Raw genomic sequence first — 19,825 nt, 5'->3', positions numbered from 1 at the left:
CTGTTAAAGGATAGTTTGTAGACGTTTTTCATCATTTTCATCCTGTAATTTGACTTTTTTGCTCTATTAGGTTATTGTTGTCATCCATGTTTTATGTGTTTCATTGCATTAAATAAATCTGGTGTATTTGGAGGTTTTTTTTTCCTGTAAAACTCTGATCTGTGAAGGAAAGGCCTGTTTCCTCTCAGTGAATATGACTTAAATCGCCTTAATGAACAGTGAGCGGAAAAATCAATATCAGAAAACCAACCCGAACAGGCAGCGGCGGTGCGATGATTACACTCCAGACCACCGGAGAAAATTAAATTTGCCTTCTCTGTCTCGGCAGACTCCGTTAAATAATGTAAGGATGAGGAAACCAAGGGGATGTTCGTGTTCATGTGATCCTACCTGAAGCGCCCTCTGCTCTCGGCTCAGTTGGCTGGCATCGGCGTACAGCTCCGTCGTCACGCATTTCAACCGGTCGCCAACATAGCCCGATGAGTTTGCGATGCGCTTAGCCAAACCAGACCGCCGACTCTTGCTGCAACCGGGACCTTCGTCCTCATCCAGTAGGACGTCCAATCCGACCTGGGTCCTAGAATCTGGTTTGAGGGTCTCCATTTTGTCATCACAGGAGAGGCTGTCGCAATTTTTATCACCTTCTGGAGGTGAATCTGTCGGCGTGTTGCTAAAATTAGGTGCGGCATTCCCGAGTGAAAGGTGCTGGAAGGTAGGAATACTGCCTCCAAAAGTGGAAACCCTAGAGTTAACACCATTTGGGTTACTTCCAAAAGTCTGGTCAACTGAGAGATTACCGAAGTTGTTCCTTCCACATGCGAGAACCTGAAGGTTTCCACGATTCAGGCAAACAGCGTTGCGGTTCAATCTGTTGCAGTTTTGAGTCATGAGGACGGTAGATCTAAAGGGTTCACCAGCTGAAGACCTCACAGGAAGGTTTCTGCAATGTGAGCCCATGAAATTTCTGTTTATTACATTTAAATCTCCACTGTTAGGGTTGGTACTGATGCACATCGAGGGTCGAGTGTTCAAGACTCCACCAACAGGAACTCGGGGGTTAATGCTCCTGTTTTGTGGGACCTGGAAATCTGGTCCATTACCACTGCAAACTGGGTTTCCAGATTCACCTTTAGCTGGACTCTTTGGGCTTGTTACTCCACATTTCACCCCAGTGGTCTTCTCAGAATCACTCTGGCTTTCTGGTGAGTTTCTACTTCCAGAGGTGTCTTGCTCTGTGTTTCCTGAGGCTGAACTCTGTACATTAGCCTCATTGCCAATGTTTGTTCCAACAGCGCCGTTATTCCTGCCACTAACACCAACTTCAGTCAAGCCCAGGGAAGCACCGGTTTTATTTTTTCTCAAAAATTGATGGGGAGTAGTGCGGGCACATCGCATTGTCTGCTCTTCTGGGATGTCTGGAAGTGGACTTAGTTGTTCCTCCTCCTCATCAGGGGTTTCCTCTGGTATTTCCTCACCTGACGGACAAGAGTTGTGATTATGAGGTTCAGAGGTGTGGTTAAGTAGGCCAGTGGACTGCTCTCCTTGGATGTGATTATTGTCACTGGTGCCATGTTTAGAGGAATCCTCTCTTCTGGTGGTACTGGGTTTGTTGGTGGATACATCCCCAGTGAACTCCGCCTCATCCCGCACAAGGTCAATACAAACTACATCATCTCTGGCAGATGGGTGACTTTTTCCTGAAACCTTCACTATCTGGTTTGTGGAATTGTCTTGCTCATTGTCACAGTCAGCATTGAGCATTTTCTTGTTACGTTCTACATTCCAGGGTTTATCCTGGCACTTAGACCTGTCCTCAAGCTGGTCTTTCGTGTCAAGACCAGGTTGAGATGCAACAGATGTAGGTGCCATTTCTTGGGACTTTTGGTATGCCAAGTAGTCACCCTGGTTTGGATGGACTCCGTACGGAAGGCCATGTTTCGGTGCAAGTCGAGGTGGGTAAAAGCTGCCGCTGCCAAACAAAACTGGGTGTGGGTAGACAGGCCCTTTGCCTTGTATTGTCATGCATTGTAGTGACATACTTTCTGCAACTGAGTATGGGACATAACGATTAGTGTACCCTAAGCCAGGAGGGAGGTAGGAGTCACAGTAAATTTGAGCTGATTGGTTTCCATTATCCACACTGGTCTGAGGTTGGTTGTCTTGAGCATCTGACTTAGCAGGAGTCTGTTTAACCAAACATGTACGAGGTTCTGCTTTACTGCTTTGAAGTACTTTCTCAGAATCCACAGGCCTTTCAACTTTGGACTGTGAGGAAGGGGATGACTCAGGTGGCCTTTTTCCTGAGGCAGGACTCTGAACGCTGGAGGCACTAGAGGACTGCTGCTGCACTGAAACACTTTCTACACTTTTGTTTTTGACCACTTGGGAGACTTTGCTAGGGTCAATTTGAGAAGGACCTGGTACTATCCAAGGAGAGGGCGCAGTGCTAATCATTTCAGGACGATCTGGAATCTTAGCGGACATGCTAGCAGGTGGGGAAAGACCTTCTTTCAAATGGTGTTCTTGACTGGATAGCAGCCCATAACGCGACGGCGGCAAATACCCCAACTTGGCCAAGACCTCTAGCTTGGATGGGAATCCTTCCAGCTCTTTGGCAGATAGATCCAAAGGTTTGTCCCCAGTTTTTTTGGCAGGCATTTGAGGTACGGCTCTTTCTACAGTTGTTTTTGCAGGTGATAAGCACTTCTCTGAATTACAGCGGTCCGAGCTGATGTCTTTGGTTTTGTTGCAGCGCTCAGAGCTTGCGCTGCCCACATAGAAGGGATGTGATGCTGAGAGTGAGGTTGAGGATGAAGAAGTGCTTCTATAAAGAGACTTCTGGAGGTCAGAGGTATTGCTGGGAGTGCTTGGTTTGGTAACTGACTCTAAAGCAGCTGTGCTAGCTGAACTGTTAACAGGGACATTGCTGCTCCCTCCACTACTGCTGCTGTTGCTGCCGCTGCTGCTAATACTATTTTTGGTTGAAGTGTGCTGACTGCGCTCACTGTGGTGAACTGTTTGATGGATATGAGGACTGGTGCTGAAGGCAGAGGGTTCTTGATGTACCTGAGGACCAAGACCCTGCAAAGCTTTTTCCTGACAGTGGGCCAGAGGTGAAAGGACAGCAGGAGCTGGGGTTGCTGTTGGGATCCCAATTGGTGGGCCCATTGGGGATGAGATATGGGCTGCAGCGTAAGGGGGCAGGTAGAAAAGTCTTTCTTCCCCAGGTGTGCTGCCTCCAGCTCCAGCTACACATAGAGACTGATAAGCCAGCTGCTGGTGCAGAAACGGGGACGGTTGGGATAGAAAGGAGGCCTTGTACGCCATGTCCAAGAAGGGGTACATAGATGCATCGGCATAAGGAGTGAACCATGGCAACCTCAGGAAACTGCTGCCCAACTCTGACGGCTTATCACCGGCCCGGCGTTCTAGCCCAAGCCCATCGACAGGGACAACCAGGGGCTTCTGGAGCCCTGGGGGTGGGTTTTTATAAAGTCCAACAAACCCATTTGTGGGTTTCTGTCCTTCAAGCAAAGATACATCAGGTTTGTACAGAAGGTTGTATCCAATAGGGATGGAAGTCCCCGGCTCTTGTGGCTTTTCAACAGAGAGGGGATTGATGCCAGGATAGAAGATTCCTCCAGGAGGGCGGAGGTTTTCCCCAATCAAAGCGTTGCGGTCAATGCTAAGTGCGGCTAGCGGGTTCATCCTGAATGCTGTACTGGCATCCACCTGCAACATAAACAAAAAAAGACCAAATGTAACAACAGTAAGTTTCTCAGTACCAGACTCTGTGATGAAATTAGTATTTATATTAGGGATGGTCGATCTGACCAAAAATATTAAATGATGACTTAAGATAGAATAATGACGCCCAATCTGAATCACCTTATGCTAATCATAGATAATTTACAGACAACCTCCAACAGAGTTTTCTCAAGATTTAGGCATCATGTTAAACATTTTAGACCTAAACCTTTCCTTTTTTTTTTTTAATGGAACCTTCCACTGCTACTACTCGACGTAATTCTAAAATGAAAGATGGTTCTTTAATACTTGAACAAATTTTAACCAAGTAATGGAAGAATTTGTGGTATTTTACAAAAAACTTTGGATAATATTTTTATAAAGAACTTCCTGTTCTTTGGTTGTTGCTCGTTCATCATATCAGTTCGTGCAGACAGTAACAAAAATCATCCCAATAAATGTCAAATCATTAGATTCAAAGCTGTTTTAAGTTGAAGAACCCATATATCATAATTATCTGATGTACACAGAAACATGGCAACAAGGTAAAAATGACATACAAGACAAGAAAACAGTTAAAACTTTGTAGATCTTTAATCCCATTTGTTATATATTCACTGTGATTATCTCTCAGTCATTGCTAGCAGTGCTTCACTTTATATTTAATTATTTTTCATTTTTAAACATAGAATAATCAGGTGATGCCTTTGAAATAACTATTGTTTTCACTGCAGGCACTAGAAAAATGAATATTATTATAAATAACAATTAAAATGTATTTTATTTTTGTCTAGATGATAAAAGAATATATGAAAAATAAATGTAATTCTTTGTTTGGCCATAGCAACCTTGACCTTTGACCATCATCTGTGGGACTTCCTGAAACCGTAACCCTCCCTGAAATGTGACAAACTATTGGCTTAAAATGTTAGCAGTTAAACCGAGTTCAATATTTGTCAGAATCTGCAGTTAAAGTTGGGACAGATTTTCTTCAAACGATTAAAGAGACAACAGAAAAAACGAGATGTACAAGCCACAAAATATGAAATGGATGGATGGACACAGTAGATGATAAATATAAAGTAAATATCATTATTCATTAAACACTATAATGACAATAAGACTAAAACTAATTCATAATTTCTCGTAGTTTTTCCTCTTTTTTTTCGTCCGTATCGTCCTGGATAAGTGGAACATCTGTTGACATCCACAGCCTGTCCCCACCCGCAGTAAAAACACCAACATGTGATTCCTGTTCGTCATCGTCCATCCTTCATTTTCAAGCTCAACGGCAGAACTTGTTGCACAGATTCACCCTTTCCTCACAGTAAACACTGTTAAATACCACGCATTGAAATTCACCTTTCAAGGACAAACGTTAATAAAGGGAGGAGGAAAAACCTCCAGTACAGGACGTGAAGCCTGTGATTTCATTTTTCCTTTCATGGAGAAAATAAGAGCAGCCTTTTTCCTTTTTTTTTCCCCTTTTTTTTTTCTTTTTTTCTTTCTTTTTTTTGTATTCCTGGATGACATACGATGCCTGGAGCTACTCTTTCACTCAGTGTCGACAGATCCAGGAAACAGAGATGGAAAAAGAGAGGGCAGAGAGAGAGGGAGGAAGCCCCAGATAAACAAAGACCAACGGCCAGGGAGACGGCCGGCGCGATATTAAAGAAAAAATATAACAGGCTAATTGAATTTCCTGTCACACGGCACAGCGAGCCACCTCTGATTGGCTATCGGCCTCAGGGCCATTAGGAAATTATCCAGACAGCTGCGTGGACGCCTGCAGCAGCGACTGAAACCCACCGATCTGAAACCCAACGCCCAGAAAAACACTCCGACCGCCGCTTTGACGCTCAACGGTCGGCCCTTTTTAACGCAATGACCGGACTCTTTCAGTCCTGATGAGGGCGGTTTCACAATGAAGGGTCACGGAAGACGCAGTGAGATAAAAAAAAAAAAAAAAAAAAACGAATTGAAAGCGATGGAAAAGACACAACAAGACATAAAAGACAAGAAAACAACAAGTGTTTGATACATTATTTTTACTATGAATCACTTCCTTGATTTTACTTCAGCCAATCAGAGCAGGGTTATAATGTTGAACTAAAACTAAAACTGAAACTGTCCAACATCTTCCATTCGTTTTGTAAAGGCAACGCCACAGAAAAACTGAATAAAATCCCAAACTTAACGAAGATAAATGAATGAAAACGCTTCAATATGTCGCCTGAGTTCAGAGTTAAAGCCAGAGTTAAAACTAAACATGTTAACCCTTCGAACGCCTAAGTTTTTTTTTTTTTTTTAAATATTCAATTTTGATATGAAGACTTCAAAAAGCCATCTGTTTTATTCATTATGCTGTTTGTTGCAATATTGTGACTTTGGTGCTTAAAGGGTTAAATAAGTATTTCAGTTGAAAACATTTTGTCCATTATTCTGTTAAGTTTCTTATTTCGTTGATAATATTGTTCAGTTTTTTGGGGGTGATTTGGGTTTGGGGTTTTTTTCATTTTGGTTTATTTGTTTGTTTTTGTTGCCTTTTGTCAATAATTTCAAAAATTTGGTTTATCATTTCTAAGAATTCCTCAATCATTTTTATTGATTCCTTTGATAAGTTTGTTTTGTTGATTATTATGTAATTTTTTTTCTCTCTTTTGTTCCTTTTTTTGCATTTATTTTGTTCATTTTACCCTTTAGTTTATAATGTAGAAAATTATTTCTTCATCATTTTGTTGATTATAATGTTAATTTTTTCATTTAAGTGCTTTTATTTTTCATTTTTGCAGATTTACGGAAAAACAGAATCAAATGCTAAACGTAAAGAAGTTAAATCAATGGACTCTTCAATAACATCTCAGGTCAGAGTTAAACCCAGAGTTAAAACTAAACATGTTGAATAGGTATTTCTGCTGAAAACAAGTAAAAACAACTTTTTTTTTCCTTAAATATGGACATTATTTGATGCAGATTGATAACATTTGTCATTTCATTTTCCAGCTGCCACACTGGATGTAAACCCACCATATGATCAGGGCAATTAATTTAAATAAACTTTATACTGTTGTACATGAGTAAAGACACCAGAAAACTACAAAATGTAAGCAAAGGGAATCAGACACTTATACTTGGTGACTAATCAATTAACTCTGAAATCAAAGGATATTTTCTCAAATTTTACATACTTTACTTTATTTACTTTACATTCATTCGATGTGTGTAAATGAGTAAGGACCACTATATTATATTACATTAAATTATATTATATTATATTTACTAAGCTACTAATATTTGCAATATTTCCATTCATTATCATCTTTTTTTTAAATTGATGTCATGCCGTAAAACAATTTAAACCACTTTTCTTTGATGAAAAATGACAAAAATATTCCTAAAATCAAAATAAAACCATACCAGCATATCCATCATCTCCAGAGTAAATTCAAATGTGAGTAAATTTCCATTTCTACATATTTAGAAACATAGAAATAGTGCAAACTCATTGATGGCATCATATAATTAACATCCTATGATATGCAGATGATACTGTAGTATTAGCAGCAAATGGTAATTAAATTAAAGGCAAGGCAAGTTTATTTGTATAGCACATTTCAGCAACAAGGCAATTCAAGGTGCTTCACACAGGACATTGAAATAAAAGAAACAAAAAGAAACACATTTAAAACATTATAAAAGAAACATGAAAAAGGTCATTAAAAACAGCAAGTAAGAAAACAACACATAAAATAAAAAAAAATAAAAAAAAACATTTAAACATTTTCATATAAAAAATAGCATATTCATTAACTCCAGAGAGTTAAATCCTGTTTCATTTATATAATTAAATTACAAGTGCTCGCATTTTTTTTAGTAAAACACCAAAGGAAATTTTGATAAATATAATAAAACTGACTTGTTTTAAGCAACACAAACCTAACAGGGTAAATAAACATTTTCTCCCTGTTCCTTTTCATTGAACAAATGATTTAATTTCTGATTTTTCTTGCTGGGAGTGAGTGCTACTATAGATATAATAATTTTTTATTGTAATTTCTTTTACCATGCTGTGAGCCTGAAGTCGTCGGATTCTCCGTCAGATAGATTTAATACTTCTCAGCTCGTCATGTCTGCAAAAACAAACAAAACACAATAATTAACACAATCCTACAGAACCTGTTGGAATCTCCTTTCACAAGCAAAAATAAGGACACGAATACAAAAAGAAAGATAAAGAAACCAGATTAAAAGAAAAGACAAAGATTTCAACATTTGACACATCTAACAGAAGTCACCTGGACACCTAAGATGTGTTTTTTGCTAAATACATAGTCATCTTCATTATCTATATCATGATGCTATTTTCATGTTATCGCATTATAAAATTAGTTTTGTCTTGTTGCATCTTTTAAAACCACAAAAAAACACTTATTATCACAAAAATTAGAAATGATGTAGATAAATACAACAGTGTCATCTGCGTAACATGATGTAGATAAATACAACAGCATCATCTGCGTAATATGATGTGGATAAATACAACAGTGTCATCTGTGTAAAATGATAGTGATAAATACAACAGTGTCATCTGCGTAAAACGATGTAGATAAATACAATAGTGTCATCTGTGTAAAACAATGTAGATAAATACTGCAGCTTCATTTGTGTAACGTGATGTAGATAAATACAACAGCGTCAACTGCGTAAAAAATAGATAAATACTACAGTGTCATCTGTGTAAAATGACGTCAATAACTACAACATTATCATCTGCTTAACATGATGTTCATTAATACAACAGCGTCATCTGCGTAAAAATATGTAGACAAATACAACAGCGTCATCTGCGTAACATGGTACAGATCTGTGTGTTTTACGTCACATTCACATTTTTACATCATTATAATGTCTTGTGTTTTCAAGTCATTTCTGGTTAAATCATTATCGTGTTTCGTCTTTTACGTTATTTTTGTTTTGTTTAAGAATTTTATATTGTTTTTCTCGTTGGTTCTTTAACAGAATTTTCATCCAGTTACATTCCTTATGTCATTTTCATGTTGTTTGCGAATTTTGAGTCCTTTATGTTGTTTTCCTCTTGTTGTGAATTTTATGTGTTATGTTGTTCTCCTCTTGTGGCGAATTTTGGGTCTTAAGTTGTTTTCCTCTTGTTGCAAATTTGGGGGATTTTATGTTGTTTTCCTCATGTTGCGAATTTTGGGTCTTTTATGTTGTTTTCCTCTCGTTGCGAATTTTTTGTTTTGCATGTTGTTTTCCTCTTGTTGCTAATTTTGGGTCTTTTATGTTGTTTTCCTCTAGTTGCGAATTTGGGGGATTTTATGTTGTTTTCCTCATGTTGCGAATTTTGGGTCTTTTATATTGTTTCCTCTTGTTGCGAATTTTTTGATTATGTTGTTTTCCTCTTGTTGCGAATTTTGGGTCTTTTATGTTGTTTTCCTCTTGTTGCGAATTTGGGGGATTTTATGTTGTTTTCTTCATGTTGCGAATTTTGGGTTTTTTATGTTGTTTTCCTCTTGTTGCGAATTTTGGGTCTTATATGTTATTTTCCTCTTATTGGAAATTTTGGGTCTTTCATGTTCTCCTCTTGTTGCGAATTTTGGGACTTTCATGTTGTTTTCCTCTTGTTGCAAATTTTGGGTTTTCTATGTAGTTTTCCTTTTTTTGCGAATTTTGAGTCTTCTATGTTGTTTTCCTTTTGTTGCGAATTTTGGGTTTTTTATGTTGTTTTCTTCTTTTAACGAATTTTGAGTCTTTTATGTTATTTTCTTCTTGTTGCGAATTTTGTGTTTTTTATGTTGTTTTCCTCTCGTTGCAAATTTTGTGTTTTTGGTTCTTTTTATTTTGTTGTGTCTTTTATGTCATTTTCCTTTTGTTTATGCGTTTTATGCTGTTTAAATCTTGTTGTCATGTTGTTTATTTGACGTGTTCTGTCATTTTTGTTTCCATTTGTTGTTTTTTCGTTCATTAATCGTACAGATGTGACTCCGACGTTCATCCTCATCTGTTTAAACTGATCTGAGAGTCTGCGTTAGAATCCTGTAGGAAGTGAAACAGCACTGATGATACGAAGATGGACACACACAAACACACACACAGAGACACACAAACACATGAACACACACACACATGCACACACACACAGACAAACACACACAAACACATACACACATACAAACACACACACAAACACATACAAACACACACACAAACACATGAACACACACAAACAAACACACACACACAAACACATGCACACATAAAGACAAACACACACACAAACACATGCACACATACAGACACACACACACACACACACACAAAGAAACACACACAAACACATGTACACACACAAACAGTCACACAGATACAAATACACAGACACAGAAACAAACACACAAACACATGCACATACACACACACTGACACACACACATACAGACACAAAGAAACAAACACACAGACACACAAACAGTGACACACAAGCACACAGTCACACAAACCACACACAGACACAAACAAACACACACAAACTGACACACAGTTACACACAGACACAAACACACACACAGTCACACACAGACAAAAACAAAAACACACACACAAACACACAGTCACACAAACACACACAGCCACACAAACACACACAGTCACACATACACACACACAAACAAACACAGACAAACAAACAAACAAACAAACAAACAAAGAAGAGTTTTTTCCTATTTTGTTCAATACTTTCATGACTTTGAATCATTTTTGGATTTTTTGGGATAATTTTTGTTCATTTTATTCTTTTTTTCTCTTCTGTGGATTATTTTGTTCAGTTTTATTCAGTTTTGTGTATTTTTTGTTTGTTTTTGTGGATGATTTTAATGGTTGTGTTGTTTTCTTCGCTCTGCTCAGACTAAACCTCTGTGATTTAAACCAGACGGCACGTTCGAGGACATCACGTTAATCCCGTTTTCCGACCATTTTTTGTGCATTTCATGGAGTAAACGTCGGATGGATTCGCTGCGAAAACACTCGAGAGATTAATGGACGATGAACGTCCTCGTTATCGGCAGCGACGCCTCGTTAAAGCCACATTTCCCAGCAGGCATTGGGACAAAACCCTGATAAATGCAGGTTCAATAAACGGCGCCGCATTCCGTTTCCTCCTGCAGGGATCATTAAAGTTTCATCTCATGAAATTAAAGCAAAACATACGAGGAATCTGAGCGCAAGAACCGACGGAACGAGATGACGAAGAGAACTGGAACAAATGGAAACAAACTGGAAAAGAACCGTAAGAGAACATAAAGAAACTGATAATGAAGAGAACAAACAGGAAATTAAGGAGTGGAACTGGAATTAAACAAGAACGACAAATAAACAAAGAACAAAAATTAGCTATATATATAAAAAAAAAAAAACCAGAACCATGGGAGAACATTAAAGGAACCCGAAGACAGAACAGTAGGAGAACCAAAGCAACGACTGGAACAAAACATCAACCGACAAGTTTTATTACATATAAAAAAAAACACGAAGAACAGAACAGAAACAAAAATACAAGTGATAGAGAACAAAGAACCAAGGAAGAGAACCACGAAAAAACAAAGAGAAACTGAACAAGAGGAGAACAAACGAAGAACAGATGACTGGAGAACACAAAAATCCACGACTACCTGCCTTTAACTGACTATCGAGGCTCAACGTCAGAAAAAAAAAAAAACACGGTAAGATGGAGAACGGAGAACCAACAAGCAGAGCAGAACCACGACAAGAAGAACATCATTAAAATTGCGGTAAAACATGTGAAGACCAGGTGGGGGTGATCAGTCCAATACAGGACATGGAGGTGTGTTTACAGCCGGGCGAGAACAGAGGGTTCTCAGCTTGTAGAACACCAGTAGAGAACCAATGGAGAACCAAAAGAAAAGCAGTAGAGAACCAATGGAGAACCAACAGGAAAAAAACAGTAAAGAAACAATGGAGAACCAAAAGAAAAAAAAACTGCAGAGAACCTATAGAGAACCAAAAGAAAAACAGTAGAGAACCAATGGAGAACCAAAAGAAAAGCAGTAGAGAACCAATGGAGAATCAAATAAAAAGCAGTAGAGAACCAATGGAGAACCCACAAAAAAAGAGTAGAGAATCAATGGAGAACCAAAAGAAAAAAGAGTAGAGAACCAAAAGAAAAACAGTAGTGAAGCAATGGAGAACCAAAAGAAAAAAAACTGTAGAGAACCAACGGAGAACCAAAAGAAAAAAAACTGTAGAGAACCAATGGAGAACCAAAAAAAAACTGTAGAGAACCAATAGAGAACCAACAGAGAAGCAGTAGAGAACCAATGGAGAACCAAAAGAAAAAAAGAGTAGAGAAGTAATGGAGAACCAAAAGAAAAAAACTGTAGAGAACCAATGGAGAACCAAAAGAAAACCAGTAGAAAACCAGTGGAGAACCAACAGGAAAAAACTAGTAGAGAATCAATGGAGAACAAATAGAAAAACAGTAGAGAACCAATGGAGAACTAACAGAAAAAAAACAGTAGAGAACCAATGGAGTCCCAACAGTAAAGAACCAACAAAGAACCAAAAGAAAAGCAGCAGAGAACCAGTGGAGAACCAAAACAAAAGCAGAACAGAACCAACAGAGAACCAACAGAAAAGCAGTAGAGAAGCAATGGAGAACCAAAAGAAAAGCAGCAGAGAACCAATGGAGAACGAACAGAGAATAGCAGAGAACCAACGGAGAACCAACAGAAAAAACAAAAGAGAATGAACAGAGAACCAACAGAATAAAACAAAAGAGAACCAATGGAGAACCAACAGAAAAAAACAGCAGAGAACCAATGGAGAACCAACAGAAAACCAGTAGAGAACCAATGGAGAACCAAAAGAAAATAAAACAGTAGCGAACCAATGGGAAACCTAAAGAAAAGCAACAGAGAACCAATGGAGAACGAACAGAAAATAGCAGAGAACCAATGGAGAACCAACAGAAAAAACAAAAGAGAACCAATGGAGAACCAACGGAGAAAACAGTAGAGAACCAATGCAGAACCAACAGGAAAAAAACAGCAGAGAACCAATGGAGAACCAACAGAAAACCAGTAGAGAACCAATGGAGAACCAACAGAGAAGCAGTGGAGAACCAACTGAGAACCAACAGAAAAAAACAGCAGAGCACCAGTGGAGAACCAAAAGATAAAACAGTAGAGAACCAATGGAGAACCAAAAGAAAAGCAGTGGTGAACTAACAGAAAACCGGCAGAGAACCAATGGAGAACCAAGAGAAAAAAACTGTAGAGAACCAATGGAGAACCCAAAGAAAAAAAGAGTAGGGAACCAATGGAGAACCAAAAAACCAGTAGAGAACTAATGGAGAACCAAAAGAAAAAAAAACAGTAGAGAGCCAATGGAGAACCAATGAAGAACCTCAACATTAACATCTAAAGTGCCCTTGAGCAAATGGGTCCTCATCTGTGAACTTTGACCTTTGTCAGGGGGCGGAGTCATCTTTCAAAAACAAACAGTAGAATTTTTCCTAACGAGGTTTTACCGGCGTCTTATCAAAGTCAAACCGTAAGAAAAAGAGAATGAAACCACGCCTCACCTGGATCAAACACCTGTCGGCTCCGCCCACCAGGGGGACGTCCACAGTGGAGTATCCAAACCGTCAGGGGTCAGAGGTCAGAGAGGGAAAGATCGAAAAACAATCCAAAGATAAACCCTGAAAGAGAGAAAAATGAAAAACGAAAGGTCAAAGAAAAGCACAGAAAACAGAAAAATAGAAAATAAATTTATCACGCTGAAGTTGATTTTTGTCTGAATCTGTTTCGAGTGAGAAGAAGAAGAAGAAGAAGAAAATGTGCTTAAAATGTCCAGGTTCACGGATATAAACCTCAAATATTAGACGCATTTTCTTCGTAAACGACTTAGTCATTTGATCAACAGTTTAATGTCGTTTCAATGTACTATTATAGATCGCATTTCTGTGGATAGCCGCAAAAAGACGACCAACGCCCATGGAACAGAGACGGTTACAGCTGTTGGCGGCATGGGGAATTCTTTCGGAAACAAAGTTATTGTAACTGTTTATAGTGACATCGATGACGTAACAGGTCTGGAAGGGTTGTCCCATTTCACAGGGGAACGTTTGAAACCCGAGCCTTTGAAACGGAGTTGCAAGGGGTAGTGCCAAGTGTAAGGGCCAAGGGGGAGGGGCCAAATGCAAGGGCCAAGTGTAAGGGCCAAGGGGGAGGGGCCAAGTGCAAGGGCCAAGTGTAATGGCCAAGGGGGAGGGGCCAAGTGCAAGGGCCAAGTGTAAGGGCCAAGGGGGAGGGGCCAAGTGCAAGGGCCAAGGGGGAGGGGTAAAAGGGAGGACCAAAGGGTAAGGGGGAGGGCTTTTAACACTGGATTCAGAGTTTCAGGTGCAGCTTCGTTAGCCTTTTACTGGAATGTTTTCTGTTCTTATTTAATGAAATAAACTCGTTTAAAAGTTTAAAAGAAGAAGAGGAAATTGGGTTTTCTTTGTCAAATGTTGTGACATAAAAGTTGCTAAATTTAAGTGATTTTTATCTTTTCGTGCCTTTTAAGTTTGCATCCTGTTGCATCTTTGACGATGTTTTTATGTTTTCCTCATAAAAGTGGACAAATGTACCCTCGCCCCGGCATAGTAGTAATAATAACAATAATGATAATATATTTAATTGCTAAAGCACTTTTCATTTACAAAATCTCAACGTACAATAAAAATTTCAAAAATTAAAGAACTGATGATGGACTAGAATAAAAATGTTAAAATAAAAAGTACCTGTTAAAATGCAGCTTTACTGTTGATTTTTCTCCTTATTTACTGTTAATCAGTGTTTTTCAAACTAGCTCAGAGATGCACTAGTGCTGCCTAGTGGACTGGAGCGGCTACAACTCTTTTGGAGGCTTTAGTAGTCTCATTTCGTCTCTTCTGAGCAGTCAAATCCAATTTTCTTCATTTCTTCAATTTTTTACACTAAGTCTACTCTATGGTCGCATTTGTGGTGAAATTTTGTTTTTGGTTGTGCCTTTTACGAATAATTTTAAACTAAAGTCAAACAACCTGAATTGTCATTTCTGGTAAAAACTATCGAGGTTTCGTATACGAAGGTGGAAAAACTGGAGTCAAAGTCCGAACAGTCCACGACTTTATGACAAATAGAATTAAAAAGTAAAACATGAGAGTTTGTTCGATTTCAGATCCGACACATTCACGAACAGTTTGACTAAAAAAAGCTTCAAACGCACCTTTTTTCTTCTTCTGTGGTTTTATTTAATATCCATCACGTGACCGTCGGGGTCCGGGCTGATCCGTCCTCGTGTCAAACTAAATAAATCCATCCTCATCGATTCGCCGCGCGCGAACGCAGGACGGACGTGCACGCGCACATCCCACTCGCACATACAATCGGAAACACACTCACACGCACGCGCGCCCGCTCAGGAGCACGTGAGGACGGAGGTGTTTCGCTGATTATTCCTTCGCACGCGCACGGGGTCACAACCGAGGAGTCCCAAACTCCGGGACCGGGACCGGACGCGCACGCGCGCACACACACCTGGGCGCGCGCGCTCTGCCACGCGCCTCGCACGGGGGATGAACTCTCCGCGCGTGAGTGTGCGTGTTTTCCGTCCGCGGAGTCCCGGCAGGAAGCGGCGGCGGAGAAAAGCCCCGAGAAGGAAAAAGAACAAATCACAAAACGTCCGCCGTTAAATATCCCTCCGCCACTCCGCACGGTCCTGGGGGGGTCGCGCGCATGGCTCGTGCATTATTCCACATGTCTTTCCTTTCTTTCCGGTGCCGCCGTGCGTCCGTCCGTCCGTCCGTCTGTCTCTGGGCTGCTTCTCCTCCCGTTCTGCCGCTTTCTGCCACCGCGTCAACCGACGCACGGAAAACAGAGCCGCTTCCGCCGCGCGCCTTCACAAGAAAACGGCGCGTGGTCCGGACGCACGAGCGAGACGTGTCAGTGACGCATCCACGTGTCGTCATCAGATTCCCCTCAGTGAACTGAGCTGAAGATCATCATAAACAAACCAACTGGAATTCATCATCATTAACACTCTTGTCATTTCTGATCCAAAACTGAAAAATAAACACATGTAAAAGGAAAAGTGTTCATTTTATTTGGAACATTTCATTTACATAAAAGTAAATATACTCAAACACCCACATTTTAAAATCTTCCTGTTGGAATTTGACAAATATATTAAATCTTTAGAATTTATCTATTAAAAAAATAAAGCTCTGACACTGTGGCTGTTCATAAACAGTTCTTTAATATTGACTGAACTCTCTGTTGCATTTATTTATTTGTTTGTTTGTTTTTGTTAGATTTGTTATTTTTATTTATTTATTTACTTTTTTATACTATTATTTGTATCTTCTGTTTGTGTCTTTAAATCTACGCATTATTTTCTTCAACTTATCTGTTCAAATGCTTTTTCCTTTTTGACGTCTTGTTTGTTTGTTTGTTCAAATTTTTGTATTGTTACTCAAACATTTTCAATAAAGTTGGAGAAAAACAAAAACTTGAATATCGTTATCAGGTCGTATTTTTTATTCAGTGATTTTGTTTTCGTTAATAATCGCGACACGTTTTGTTTGTTTTCAGAAAAATCACTGATGTGACAAAAATGTTTTGTTGAATGACTCGACTCATGGTAACGTGAAACTAACAAAAACAAAAGAAGCAAACAATTCAGATAAAATAACGTGTTTACGATGTTTTAGTATTGTTCTTACTTTTATATCGTCCGCGTCTTTTTACGTCAGTTTTGTCTTGTTGCATCTTTTACGATGTTTTCATCTTGTGACTTTTGCGACATTTACATCTTTTGATGTTGTTTTCATGTTTTGTTTTATGGCGTCGTTGCATGTTTTACAATCTTTTAATGTCATTGCATCTTTTACAATGTTTTCATCTTGCTGCGACTTTTTTTGACATTTAATCTCAACGTTTTCACGTCATTTTGATCTTTTTGCATTTTTCACAATGTTTTCGTCCAGTTCCGTCTTTTACGATGTTTTCGTATTGTCGTGATTTTTATAGTTTTCTCGTTTCATTTTCCGACTTTTCCCAAACCGTTTGTCTAAGCGCCCAGTGTTGTGTTCAAAACACGGTGCTTTTATTTTGAAAATCCCACCGTTCTTGTTCCTGTGAATCAGGTTTAAATGACGTGAACTTGATGGAACTCAGCTTTTCACAAACAACCTTCAACACTTGGACTTTCTGCTGATTTCCATCTGAATGTTTTCACTTTTACGGACAAAACTAAAGACGATTTGAACGTTCACATGTTGGATTTTTGTTTTTTTTTCCTGATTGACTTTGAAAAATATCTGACATTTTAGTTTTAATACAAAATAGATGACATATATTCAGTGTAATAACATGCTGTAAATATTCAGTTCATCCGGATGCATCTGTTTGTTTTTTATTTGTGTATCTTTTGTTTTGTTTATTTTTTAAGGAAATATTTGTTTGGTTTTTCTACAATTTCTGTTTGTTATTTATTTATTATTATTATTATTTTTTAATTATTATTTTATTTTGAGTTGAATTTGTGTTTTTTCTGATTGATTTCAGCTCATTATTTCATTATTTAACACAAAAACTACATCAAACCGTGTGTGAAACCTCCCACAGAGGAAACCCGGTCCCGAATCCTCATCTGACCCAAAACCAGCTCCGTTTATGGAAGAACGGCGCCTCCCAGTGGCTGAAAATGGAACTGCACACAACAGCGGAACAGGACAGAGAAGAAATACAACACAAATGAATTAAAAAAAAAAAAAAAAAAAAAAAAAAAGGATAGATAAATAAATAAATAAATAAATATAATAATAATAATAATAATAATAATAATAATAATAATAATAATAATAATAATAATGAGGAAAAAAAAAATAGAACACAAACTGAAATATTTATGTGTGGTTGACATGTAAGCCAGAAAAAAGACTTCATCAAAATAAATAAATAAATAAATAAATATTATCCTTGAAAATTATTTTTTGCGTTTTGTTTTTTTTTTTTTTACTTTTAACTTTCTAAATATGAATGTTTTCTTTTAAATTTTGTATTGAAATATGTTTTTTGTTTGTTTGTTTGTTTTGTTTTGTTTGTTTGTTTTTCATTAATTTGCTGTATCTTGCCTTCAACTGTCATATGCTGTGACATGAACGCTATTTTATATAAAGTGAAAATGGGGCACTTTTTTTTCTAACTCACCTCATCAAACATTTTAATCAAAGTGAAATATTTATGTGTGGTAGAAATATAAGCCAGAAAAAAGACTTAATTTAAAAAAAAAAAAAAAAAAAAAGAAAAAAACACCTCATCAAATCAATCAAATCTAATCAAATTTCCTTTGGAAAATTTGGTATATTTCAGTTTATTTTTCTAAATTATCATGTAAAGGAGGATGACGCTCCTCATCCTACTTACTTTCACTGCAAAAAAAAAAATTCAGATACTTCATTTCAGTGCCCCCCCCCCCCCCCATCACCACCCAAATGTAATCATTTCTTTCTTGTGCCAGTATCAACATTTTCTGAAAATTTCATCCAAATCCATCCATAACTTTTTGAGTTATCTTGCACACAAACAAACAAACAAACAAGCAAACAAACAAACAAACACACAGGAGGCAGATCTGTCCTGTCTCCCAGTGTTTTTCTTGTGTTAGTTTAGTTTTAGTTTCGTCGTCTCTTCTCTCTTCTTCTGTCGTCGTATCCACAGAAATCCCAGACAGGACTCTGCTGCTTTAGTCTGTATGTTTCCAGGCAGAGGGGACCAGCAGACGACTGGAAACCACAAGTGACCAAAACATGTCATATGGTGACGAAAACAGAGGGAATTTTATCCATAAGTTTTCTACGTTTCAGTTAGTTTTATAAACACACAATACAGTTTCAGTTATCGTTTTTTTTTTCTTTTAATTATAGTTTTTATTTATTTCAGTTAACAAAAATGTTTTTACAATTCTAGTTTTCGTCATTTCGTTAGTTTTCGTTAACGATAATAACCTCGGTCTGTTTGTATGACTGTAGTTCCATGAACAGACTGTTGTGTAGAAGTCAGTGACTGCATCATGGATTAGTTTTGGTTCGATGCTAAAATCAGGACAAATGTATTGTTTGATTGTTGTATTAAGTTAATGATAAAGGTGTAAAAGCACTGAGGGGTGGGATTAAAGACGTTTAGACTTCCTCCTCCTTCTGCAGAATTCAGATTTGTATGAACTGGAAGATAGATTCTCATTAAATATTATTTTGTTTTTGTCTTAATTTACTTCATTTTGTTTTATTTTGTTCTTTGCGTGTTCTAAATAAATAAATAAATTTGTGTTCATTTTATCCACTGTCATTGATCCAACTCCATGGGTTTCACTGGTGAGTCACTGTTTAATTCAAGATTTTTCTTTTGCTTAATTCAAGTAAAAATATCTTGTATTATTATTGTTTTTGTTTTACTTTTTTTTAGAGGGGCATTTTTTCCAGTGTGTGGTTTATTGTCATTTGTTTAAGCCTTAAAACTGTGGCATGGTCTTCATTTTTGCATGTATTTAATTATTATTATTATTATTATTATTATTATTTTAAAGATCTTGGTTCATTTTCTGATTCAGCATCTGGTTAAAAAAACAAAAAAAACCAAAACCACAAACCAGCAGCATTTTCTAGACAGTTTCTGTCCAGGAAGTCGATGCAACATCCTGTCATGTGCCAAAAATAATGTTTGTATTGTTTCCAGACATGGAAGATGGTTCAGGTCCGAGTTGTGACGTCGCTGAAGAACCAGCCACAGTCGTCTGTCTTCATCACATGACCTTTGACCTGGAGCCGAGGTGTGAAGTTCAGAGGATGTGGTTTCTGAAAACCGTCGTTCTGCTTTTCCACCTGATTTTTTTTTTTTTTTTCATTTCAACAGAATCAGTTTCAGATGTTCTGCGGTTAAAAACGAAAAGAACATCACGTCATAGTTTTAAAAAGAACACGACGGCAGGGCTTCGTCTGGAAGGAAGTTTTAAAGACCTGATA

At 37.9% G+C, this 19,825-nt stretch overlaps 1 protein-coding gene across 1 annotated transcript in view; it reads right to left on the bottom strand.

Annotated features, from left to right (window-relative positions):
- LOC115432950 (BCL-6 corepressor-like) overlaps positions 1-15,647 on the bottom strand; it is a 47,515-nt gene extending 31,868 nt beyond the window's left edge. Inside the window, exons 1-4 of the mRNA XM_030154068.1 lie at positions 15,031-15,647; positions 13,364-13,480; positions 7,811-7,877; positions 391-3,732 (exon numbers count right to left, since the gene is read on the bottom strand). Coding sequence (XP_030009928.1) covers positions 391-3,732; positions 7,811-7,813 — 3,345 coding nt within the window. The 5' untranslated portion in view covers positions 7,814-7,877; positions 13,364-13,480; positions 15,031-15,647. The remainder of the gene's footprint in view (positions 1-390; positions 3,733-7,810; positions 7,878-13,363; positions 13,481-15,030) is intronic.
- Positions 15,648-19,825: the final 4,178 nt, after the last annotated feature.

Source organism: Sphaeramia orbicularis, chromosome 2 (assembly GCF_902148855.1).
Source record: "Sphaeramia orbicularis chromosome 2, fSphaOr1.1, whole genome shotgun sequence".
NCBI classification, from domain to species: Eukaryota; Metazoa; Chordata; class Actinopteri; order Kurtiformes; family Apogonidae; genus Sphaeramia; species Sphaeramia orbicularis.
This window is presented reverse-complemented; position numbering and strand designations above follow the sequence as displayed.